The sequence below is a fragment of the Rutidosis leptorrhynchoides genome, chromosome 10, assembly GCF_046630445.1.
Source record: "Rutidosis leptorrhynchoides isolate AG116_Rl617_1_P2 chromosome 10, CSIRO_AGI_Rlap_v1, whole genome shotgun sequence".
Classification (NCBI taxonomy): Eukaryota; Viridiplantae; Streptophyta; class Magnoliopsida; order Asterales; family Asteraceae; genus Rutidosis; species Rutidosis leptorrhynchoides.
This window is the reverse complement of record NC_092342.1, coordinates 102,368,298-102,379,605: the sequence shown is the minus strand read 5'-3', so window position 1 is coordinate 102,379,605 and position 11,308 is coordinate 102,368,298. Positions and strand designations below refer to the sequence as shown.

Sequence of the window (11,308 nt, the reverse complement as noted above, 5' to 3'; positions counted from 1 at the left end):
ATAAAAGCTGACGTCATAACCAACGTCAATTATTTTACAACCAAAAGTATGCTTCTATGACTAGAAGCAAAGATAATAGTATATGACCCATAGGTCATTACAAATCATAGTTTCAAAAGTAGTAAAGTTTATGAATGCAAGATAACGTTCATGCAGTGACATCTCTAAAGCAGCGGGTATCTATAGCAAGACTAGTACACAGCAGAAGCAACCTTAAGCACCTGAGGAAAACATGCTTAAAACGTCAACACAAAGGTTGGTGAGCTATAGTTTAAATATAACAGTATGTAAGGTAGGCCACGAGATTTCAGTGCTACAAAGAGCGTTTCAAAACAGTACGATAAAGTATATGTTTAACCGTAGCCACTTGGTAACTAACTTAACGTTTATAACCCCCTGAAAGTACACTTGGCGAGTGCGTATGTTTACGAAGTATTAAGCACTCGTTAAATGCTAGCGCGACTAGCCCGAGTGGGGATGTCAAACCCTATGGATCCATATCTAAGATTCGCGTTCACCGGTTCAAAAACCAATGACTAAACGTTACCGAGCTAAAGGGAATGTTTATGCCGTTGTATAACCCACACATATATAAAGTTTAAGTACTCGTGCCTAGTATGTAAAACGTAAAATGCACATGTATTCTCAGTTCCCAAAATAGTTAAAGTAAAAAGGGATGCTATAACTCACAGTGGTAAAGTAGTAGTAAAGTCGAGTCGGGAAGTAAGCAAGTATGTAGGTTCGGAAAGTCCTCAACCTAAGTCAAATATTACTAAGTCAGTAAATTGTTCCAGTAGGTTTAAAAGTATGTAAATTAGGTCTTAAAGGTCATCATCATTCATCATCAAACTAAATTAGGTCTTAAGGAAGTAAACTTTTAAGTTTACAACATGAACTTCAAGTATGATTACAACACATGAACTTTAATCTTTCAAGACATTAACTGTAGAACATAACTAGTAAGTTAGGTTCTTGTGTGTTCTTGTAAATACAAGATAATATGAAGAATCAAACTAAAGAGTTTGATCCTTGATAACATGTAAGTAATCAATAACAAAGAATAAGTAACATGACAACAACAAAGAATGATGATGAGGTGGTGTTATGGTTCGGTTTTAATGAAGAACAAGAAGAGAAAAGGAGCCTTGTTACTTACAAGAATGGAGAGAAAAAGGAGAGAAAATGTTTGAGAGAAAAATGCAAGTAAGAGTGTGTGTGAAGTGAATGAAGGATACTTGTTGATATGTTAACAAAAATTGAAACAAAAAAACACTCTCCAAGGCCTAGTAGGCCGACGTTCAAGGGAATCAAAGGGGGAGGAGGAAGATCCACAAGTCTCTTGCATGTTTAAGGCTTAAAAGTTGGATATAAGGTGTGTTGTTATGGGAAAGATGTGTAACTAAGCATGCAACTAGATTCTATAAGCATTAAACTAACTAGTTAAGCCTTAAGTAATACTTACACAATGAGTTGGGCTAGTTAGTCCATTAAAGATGTAGAGTGGGCTCTTAAGTCCATTAACACTAATCAAAGCCCAAGTTCAAGTATTTAATAAGTTAATCCAACAAAAGCCCAAGTAATTAACTAGTATCCATAGTTAATTAAAAATGATAATAAGACTTAATCATGAATGTAAATAATACTCAAAAATATTATTCGTGTAATGTACGTGTGTCACAAAGACGTTTCGGGCATTCAAAGTTAATCGCGGTAACAAGTAAATGTATATAAACAATACATTCAATAAATCACAAGTATTAATAATAAATATCAATAATTAAACGTTGGAAAATCCAGGGTCGTTACAAAACTCGGTGTATAATTTAGTATGTACTTGTATCCATTGCGTTTAAAATAAAGTGCATGTATTCTCAGCCCAAAAATATAGATTGCAAAAGCAATTAAAAAGGGAGCATATGAAACTCACCGTTCAATATTGTGGTTCAATATTGTAGGAAAATGTATGTAGGTGCAACGAAAATGATAAACGTTAGGTTGACCTTTGACTCACGATCATAACCCCCAAGTAATACCCATAACCTCCATAGCTATAACCCATAATTTCCTTAACTCTATCCCGCCCGAAAAACCCGTTTTGAAATAACTCGCTCATGTCCTCGTCGTAGTATTTTATGTATAATAATACTAATAAAAATACTACTACTACTAATAATAATACGATTAATAATAATAATAATAATAATAATAATAATAATAATAACAATAATAATAATAATAATAATAATAATTATAGAGAGAGTGTGAGAGATAGATAGTTAGGTGAATGAATCAGAAAACAGAAACGATCGATATATATAGAATAAATATAATAATATAATAATATAAATATAATATAATAATTAAAGAGAATCAAACGTGTTAAATTAAAAGCCGCCATTCATTTGTTATTTTATGCCGACAGTTTTTCACAGACCAGTATTTCGTACTCTGTTGTTAATAATTGACGGGTAAAAGTATAAATAAAAAGAATTCCACTTTTATAATTCAATACATATATTTATTTTGGTCTTAAGCTTTATAAAACTAGTTGTAAAAAGGTCCATTTGTTTATTAAAATTACTATATACGTTCGATGTAGAGTGTACATACTAGTCTGCTGATCATTCTGTGTTACCGCAAAATTCAATCGAATGAATTTTAATATTTTAAAAAGTCGTATTTATTAAATACTTCAAGGGTATTCTATGTAACTTATAATTAATAATTTCTATCATGTCGCTTTCATGTAAATAGTAAATTAATTAATTTCATTTCATTTACTATTCATATGAATAGTAAATGAATTAATTTCGATTCTACTATTTAAGTTACATTGTTGTACGTTGTGCTTTACAGCTTGTACATCTTTGATTTAATTGCGTTTTTCTTATAAATTAAGAAAAATTACATCATAAAAATAAAACGATTAAATACGTAAAAATTTTAATTTAAAAATTTCATCATTCAATAGTAAATTTTTATAATTTCATATATAAATATTATTCGCATGTTTCCGTATATATATTATATACACAATTATATAATTATCACAAGTTATGACGTTTGTGAATCGTCGGACAAACAAGGTGGTCAACCGTTATATAAAAATCATTTACAAAAGTTATAAAACTTGTCGAAATACATTGCTTATCATGATGAAATATTAAATCATATAGAGAATTGGTTTAAATAAGTCAAAATTTTCGGATCATCACACTTGTCCTGTCTGATTGTTGACTTTTATCGTATTTCGAGTCGGACTTGAGTATTAGGACTATGTGCAACCTATGGACTGACCTAGCTTACTAGACACATATTGACCAACTTTATGTTGACCTTTAGCATGTTTATTCTCAGGTACTTATTGTTTCCGCTGTAGAACTTTGCTGTTACATAGAAGTCAAGCTATGCACTGAGACCAGAGTTAACATCCGCGTCAATGGCGATTTTGGCGGGGTGTTATAAAATCTCTTTATGAATGAAAAAGAGGTGATTTCTGTCAAACTTGCTTTCTCTCACATCTCACGGTTTGTGTAAGAATTTCAACTTACAAATTTTTGACGATGCAATTTTATCTTAAATTTCTTTTTCCCGGATGCAAATTGATAAGAAATATGTACATGCATGTCTGAATATAGGTGCACAAAAACCGGATCCGGACCGGATCCGGATTTAAAAAAACCGGACAAAAAAAATCCGGATTTTTCCGGATCCAGTTCCGGTTCCGGATCCGGTTCTCGGGGTCGGTTTTTTTCGGATTTTTTTTCGGAATCGGATTTTTTTCGGATCTCGACCGGATTTTTTTCGGACTAAGATCTTTGTCGGATTTTGTTTTTTACTGGTTATATTTTTACCGGTTCGATTTTTATAACTTTTGAACAACAATAATATAATCAATATAAACAAAATATATAACGCTACAACAATTATAAATAATACAACAACATTTTTATTCAAATGATTAACCACTAAAGATAATATAAATAACAATAACAATACATTTATTTGAACGATACAAGTTACAACTATAAGTATACAAAAGTTAATACATTATTCGAGCTTCGGCATGGCCATCACCCGATAATGTATTACGAGCAAAGTATATTGAGCTTCGGCATTGCCATCACCCATTATACATTACTCGACTACTCGTCTTGCCTTCGTCGTTCGAAATAGTCTTCACTTGCTTCAAATTCGGGGTCATCAACCGCAAATGTTCGTTGGTAATTTGCAATATATTCTTCCATGTTAATGGGATCATATTCACCTTCCTCCACTTCGGTCTCGGTATTTCCTTCGGTTGATGAAGGTGATAATCCCGCTTCTATTTCTTCCATCTCTATAAAATCTTCAACGTCATTATCTAACGGACATTCTAATGACGTTTGATCTTGTATCCTATCTACCCCGTCCAAATAATCCTTCAAACATACGCATACTTCCACGGCTTGGGGGGTAAGTCTTGACCTTCTTTCCGAAATAATTCGACCGCTAAGAGAAAAAGCCGATTCGGAAGCTACGGTTGAGGCTTGAACGGCTAATAAGTCACGAACCATAGCGGATAATATTGGATAGGTGTCTTCTTTTGTTTTCCACCAAGCCAAAACATCAAAGTTGTGAAATTGTTCGGGATTCATGTTTAGTGCAAAGTTTCCAATTTTGTAATTTCCCAACTCGCTTGTGGGTGCCGATGTTCGGGCACGTTTTGAAGCGTCTTCACGTAATTGGTTAAAAAGAGTAATATTAAGGTCTCGGGCCCTTCGAGAAGATGATCCGCTCTCAAATTGGTCAACAATTGGGTTTGATTGTCGACCATAAGTTGTTGCATAAATTGAAAATAATTGCTCAAAGGTGTCATTAAATGCGAATATTTGGTTGTTTATATAGTTGGGTTCGGCGTCTTCGGGACCATGAATACAATCCAAATTTTGATATATTGTTGTCATCAAAAGTTCCACCCCACTAAAATTGATTTTCGGGTCAACAGCGGCCGCAAATAAAAAAACTTTGGGTATTGTTCCAAAATATTTTTTTAGTTTTTTTCTTATGTGAAAAACGGTTTGTCTAAAAATACGATTATTTGAGTTCGCAAATTCGTTAATTTTTTCCGTCATTATATAAAGTTGTTGTAAAACTAGTGAGCTAGTTGGGTAATAAACACCCGAAACTTTTGTCGTTGCCTCTTTAAAAACTTGTAAAAAATTTGTTAATGCTTCCAAGTCATCCCATTCGTCGTTATCAATCGGTTCGGAATATCCCTTTCTAATTAGTCTATTATTAAAACCGATTAAAGTTTCTTTTTGTCGTAATATATTTTCAAACATAAGACAAGTAGAATTCCACCTAGTATTATTATCAAAATAAGGACCTAACCAAGTGCCATTACAATTTTTAACAAAATTTTTATAGTTTTTATGTCGTTCGTTGCTCGTACGATATATCGTTACTAATAATTTTCTAAATTTATCTTTTAACGAACTACAATAAGTTAAACAATCTTGAACGGCCAAGTTTATAATATGAGCAACACAACGTGTATGTATAAACGCACCATTTAAAACCGGTTGCATTCGTATTTTTAACATATCCATGGCACTAGTATTATTAGAAGCATTATCTAGCGAAATAGTAAAAACTTTATCGATTAAATTATATTCAGTCAAAGTGTCTTGTATAATTTTTCTTAAATTATTACCATTATGCGGATAAGCAAATAATTTAAAAGCGATAGTCCGTTTCATTAATAACCACGAATCGGGATGGAACCAATGAGCGGTAACGGCTAAATAAGAATTTGCCGTTCCGTGTGGTGCGGTCCAAACATCACAAGTTATAGAAACTTTATGTTTATATGTTCGAAAACCTTCAATTATATCATTTTTAGCTTTTTTCCATAATTTAAAAGCGTCACGTCTAAGAGTAGTACGACTTACATTGTCATATCGCGGTTGTAGTCGGTTGCGAATTAGCTCCGTAAGCTTTGGATTGTCGAAGTGGTTGAAAGGAAGCCCTTGTTGAATGACAAACCTTGCCAAATCTTGACGAAGAGCTTCTTGATCGTATACAAAAATCGAACCATCCCGACCAAGTGTAGGTTGTGTCGGGTCTTGAGCGGCCCCCGAACAACTTTTTGCAAGATGTTTTCTTAAAGTAGAGTTACCCGAAACACCTAGGAACTTACCACATCTCTTGCAACGAGCTTTTTCTTGATTATCGGTCATCACGCACAAGTCGAAATTAGCCCAAACGTCGCCTTTACGACTCGTATTTTTGATCGTACGAACATCGTTGTTGGTATAACGTTGTGAAGATTGGGCAACGGAAGCGGCATCGGAAGCGGATGCTTGTGAGTTATCCATTATAGGATTAGTAAGTAGAGTTTAGTGAGTAATTATAGTGTAATTATAGAGTTTTTTGAGATTTAGAGAGAATAGAGAGAATTAGATGGTGTGTTTTCAACCAAAACCCAATACCATCTATTTATACTACACTTGAAGGGGTAAAATGGTCAAAAAAAGTTCAAAAAACTGCAAAAAAAACGCTCCAAACGGCTAGTTTTTTTTTGATTTTCGAACAGCAAAAAAAAAAAAAAAAAAAAAAAAAAAAAAAAAATCCGGTTTTTATCCGGTTTTCAAAAATCCGGATAAAATCCGGTTTTTATCCGGTATTTATCCGGTTCTGGGGCAACGGCTAGATCCGGTCGGATCCGGATCGGATCCAGGAACCGGATCCGGTTCTGACAGGATCCGGATCTGACAAGATCCGGTTTCGGATTTTTTTCGGATTTTTTTCGGATCCGGTTTTTTTGTTCACCTGTATGTCTGAACACTAAGAAGAACAACATTGTTGTCATTAATAGCGAGGTTTGATTATTTTTTTCGTATGCATTTTGAAGCTATATTTATGTAGTAGTTGGACTCAAGTCAAACTTTATATATCTGTTACATGTCTAAAATGATTCATCTGCATGTTGATTCTAAAAACAATTAAAAACTTAAATATTCCCCTTCTTAAAGCATAATCCGTTAATTACAACTTAAACATGGAATCACATATAATACATCTTTGAAACATCACACACGAATTCAAACATAAAGTTAAATAAGAAGTAATAAGTAGACACTCAAACCATCATCCACCAAAGAACATGACAAAACGTGAAATAAGCGTGATGGCTAATGAACAACAGTATCGAGCTCACGGGATAGAATCAATCATAAGAGATTTGATATGATTTATGAGTTCAGGTCCAACATGTGTGTAATGATCCTTGTTTTTATAAAGGACATCCATAGCACGTGCCAAATTTATGACCCGCATAATTATTGGCAATTCCACATCTTTACATTTCATGGTCTCTTCGTTCATTTCTTTCCATGCCTCTTCAACTTTTTGGTTAAACACATCATAGACATGTTGCTCACTCACATCATACTCTTTCATGTAGCATTGTATTCCTGATGCAACATGCATTCTTTCTTGCTCCTCCTGAAATTTTCAAATTTAGCATGGTCGACCATACCTGGTTGGGTATGGGTCAACAAGAGAGTTGCAAATGTCAACTATACATGGCAATGGTTTCAACAAGATATGAGTTAACATCAACTAATTGCACTTATCCAGCACAAAAAGAATATTTTTTTAACGTAACACCGCTTGCCCTATCCACTACTGTTGCCACTTCTAGCAAAAAAATTGATTGCCAACAGTAAAAAAGAACTCAAAGTATTGTTAATAAACAAAGAGCAATACCACATCAAGAGAATTGGCTCCGAGTGAAGCAAGTTTGGACTCTCCAATTACAACAAAGTCATCCGGAAATGCCAACTGTTTCCTAATAATGTTTACAGAATATGGCAAATGCATGCAACAAGCAAGCGAGATTCAACCCAGCCTTTCCAGTTCAGCATATCATCATCATTCCCTGCAGCTAAATCTATCTGCATATAATTCTTATATGCTTCAAAGAAACGGCTCAAAAAGTTCAAGCCAACCACCATTATGTAACACCATAGCCTACATCAAAAGAAATTAATCATAAGTGACTGTGACTTCATAGCATAGCAGACCAACTAATAAACAAAGACTTTTAGTTTCTAAAAAATATAACATATAATAAAAAATAAAAATAATTAAAAGAAAGCATACCTCACATATATCATATCTCTTAAACTCATCAGTCATTATACGTAAGGTACTAGATGACACATTGTAGCTAGAGTTCATACTAGGGTATGTTGGAGTAATAATCGGCATTAAGTGATATTTATCCTTGTGGTTTCTTCTAGGATCCAAATTTGCAATCCAAGTGATCCTCCCTCGATAGCACAGAGTATTACCGGATTCGGCCATCTCCGTTGAGTTTATTTTTATTTTCGAATTTATGTTTATTTTTGTAAACAATTAAGTATGAAACCATGGTCCGTCATTATCTCCACCTGCAAACACCAAGTTTTACAGCAGAGTCATATGGAAGTGACCAAAAGATAAAATATTCAGTTGCCACAAAGAACGAAAAGAGTTAACTCTCAAGTTTTATTTTCTAATTTTCTTTACTTGTTTTTTTAGACAACAATATATCTTCTTCTTTTTCTTACTACATTATGAACAAAAACAATTCAGAATTCGATACCTTGCAGATAAAGATATACACCTCATATCAAGCTCACATGATAGACATAGATATTGATAACAAAGTCGAAGCATAATTAAAGTGACTGCGGTAAGATCAATCAACGGCATATTTACACAGACCTTGATGTAAGGATATTGCCATTAAAAGACCTGATAAGTGCCTGTAATCAAACACAACCATATCTTAGCACAAGCTAAATGAAAATCATATAAGACAAACTCAAACAAAATCAAAAAGAAACTCCACAACATAATAATAAACTAAATCGTAAAACTTGTATGCCTTGGAAGAACTTATGAATCAATTTATTAAAGGAAATAATATGAAGGTTGAAACACATACTATTTACCATACAATTTAATTACTTACTAGAATTCCACCAAATATCGAGATTTGGGCTACACATAAGAATTTCATGTACTACGAAACCTAAAACGTACCTATTTATCACTCACATTAATCAGCTACGTGTTTAAATCTCATCAGGAAAGTGTACTTGTACTCTAAGCATTCATATGCAAACTGAAAATAACCTAAACTTGATGAAATACTTTCAGATGAGTCATTGCTCACCATAACAGAAGTTACCACATGACCTGCCAGATATTAATCTGTATGAATACACAAGAGCAATAACAACAGCGTGGTAGCTTCAAACAAATCTAATACACTAACAATTCTAGTCATACACTGTTGGAAGTTTCTAATTCAACAATTCATCAATAATGCGTGCTTTAAACACTTACAACACAATAGCAATAAGTTCAGTAACAAACAAACAGATACTCTAAATTGAAACCAATTTGTGGCATAATATGAATAAGCAAACAACACATGAGTCTATTTGAGACTTCAATACGAATTCCACGAAGAAATTAAAGAGAATTAACTTTGAAACCCTAATTATCAGCTAATAAACATAAGAATTGCAAAAATTACTCAAGTAAAAAAGTGACTAACAACATCATATAACATTAGGACCCTAACTGAATGATACGAACTGACAAAAAAATATTTGAGCATATGAACAGATCTTAAGATCAAAATGACGAGTCTACCTGCTCGTAACAGTTTCTGATTTTGAACGGAACGATTTGACGGGGACTATTTGCTTCAGATCTATTACGAACGAAATTGTTGACGATACACTCTTCAAATCGATTAGGAATATATTAAACCCTAATTTAGTGAATTCGTTTTCAGATGAAGCCGTTCGGCTTGTTTGTTTGATAGAGTAATCAACGCATGGCTATTTTACTTTTATATGCATTTAATTTAATACTTATCTTATACAGTAATAAATAAATAAATAAATAAATAAATAAATAATTAATTAATTAATTAAAAAAAAAGGAACAAAATAAACAACACATGTACCTCACCACATTTTACTCACGGTTCTGATCGTGTTCCTCACCACAGTTTACTCACAGTTCCGATCGTGTATATGTTGTATTCATTAAAGATCTGCTTGTACACATTTAATTGTGTGTATTATATTATCACACTTATAGACATGAACAAAGTTGAAAATATTTACATGGTTCTAAGTGTGTAAATATTTGCATTCACTTATAGGTGTGATGATTTGTGAATACACGTTTAAAAGCGTTTATTTTTTTAACCACTTTCATAAGCGTGAGGAAAGTTGGAAAATAGTTCACGCTTGTATCAAGTGTGAAAAAATAAGCGTGAAGAAACAACATTTTTGTTTTAGTGGTCACATAAGAAAGATTTATCAGAAATTAGAGTTAGGGTGGTAATTTGAACACCACGAAAAATGATGTCAACCGATACATATGTATATAAAGTATTTTATACGATGTGCATTAACATGGTGTATTTGTGATTTTGTGATATCCACATCTATTTTTAAAGTGCGCAAATCAGTACCATTATGGTTGTGTTGCAAACTTGCAACAGAAAATGAACTAAGGGCTTAACTCGTGTGTTTTTATTAAACGGTTGATTGGTATGTAATACAAAAATGCAACTAGATCACAAAATTAAGATGGGTGGCCAGGGAAAAGGGTCAAAAATTGTCACGGATAATCAATAGACAGTACATTTGAGTAAAAATACTTATTTTCACCGAGAGCCTAAACAGAGAAAAACTTATGATTTACGTACATTGCAAGTATCTTATAAAACTTATTTTTAGTTAATGAGGCTCAAATGGATCAGAGTCGGATATACCTTGTGGGTGACAATATCATCCATGACCCTACAAAGCACGCAACATGATTTTGCAAGGGGAGGCAGAGTGAGAGCCCATTTGAAGGTTTCATCTGTGACTACATCACCCATGGCAGCAAATGCTGATATGAGATTGTACTTGTATCCGCTGCTAACTGTTGTAACTTCTTTATGTTCATCCATTGTTGGTACATACCTCTCATTAGCCCAGTTAGCTTCCTTTTGTTGGTTATTAATGCCCAAGACACAACTTATGTCTATACTAATAATAACATTTGAACCTATAGGGTCACACACAATGAGCAAATAAATATCAATTACATATTTGAATATGATTCTTATATTACAACCTTATTATACATGTTGTGTTATTGTTATTTAATAGAAATAATAATACTACAATTATATATAAACAAATATCCATACATATGTATAGAGATGTCTATGTGTTGGATAACAAGTAACCTTTGTTACTTG

At 33.1% G+C, this 11,308-nt stretch overlaps 1 protein-coding gene and 1 long non-coding RNA gene across 2 annotated transcripts; both read right to left on the bottom strand.

The window, feature by feature from the left end:
- Nucleotides 1-7,065: 7,065 nt before the first annotated feature.
- Nucleotides 7,066-11,048, bottom strand: LOC139873050 (alpha-isocomene synthase-like). Its single transcript, XM_071860983.1, has 2 exons — nucleotides 10,832-11,048; nucleotides 7,066-7,488 (listed from the first exon to the last, which is right to left on the bottom strand). Exons 1-2 carry the CDS (start codon nucleotides 11,012-11,014, stop codon nucleotides 7,198-7,200), a joined length of 474 nt encoding a protein of 157 aa, XP_071717084.1. The 5' UTR covers nucleotides 11,015-11,048; the 3' UTR covers nucleotides 7,066-7,197.
- Nucleotides 8,359-9,748, bottom strand: LOC139873051 (uncharacterized). Its single transcript, XR_011767254.1, has 3 exons — nucleotides 9,694-9,748; nucleotides 8,755-8,795; nucleotides 8,359-8,438 (listed from the first exon to the last, which is right to left on the bottom strand). It is a non-coding gene; the product is annotated as an uncharacterized lncRNA (long non-coding RNA).
- Nucleotides 11,049-11,308: the final 260 nt, after the last annotated feature.

What these genes read in the sequence shown, in the direction of transcription:
- LOC139873050 (XM_071860983.1), bottom strand. Translation starts at nt 11,014, where the DNA reads ATGGATGAACATAAAGAAGTTACAACAGTTAGCAGCGGATACAAGTAC. An exon ending in ATGATATTGTCACCCACAAG is followed by an intron (nt 7,489 to 10,831) that starts GTATATCCGACT and finishes TGAAAATTTCAG; the next exon opens with GAGGAGCAAGAAAGAATGCA.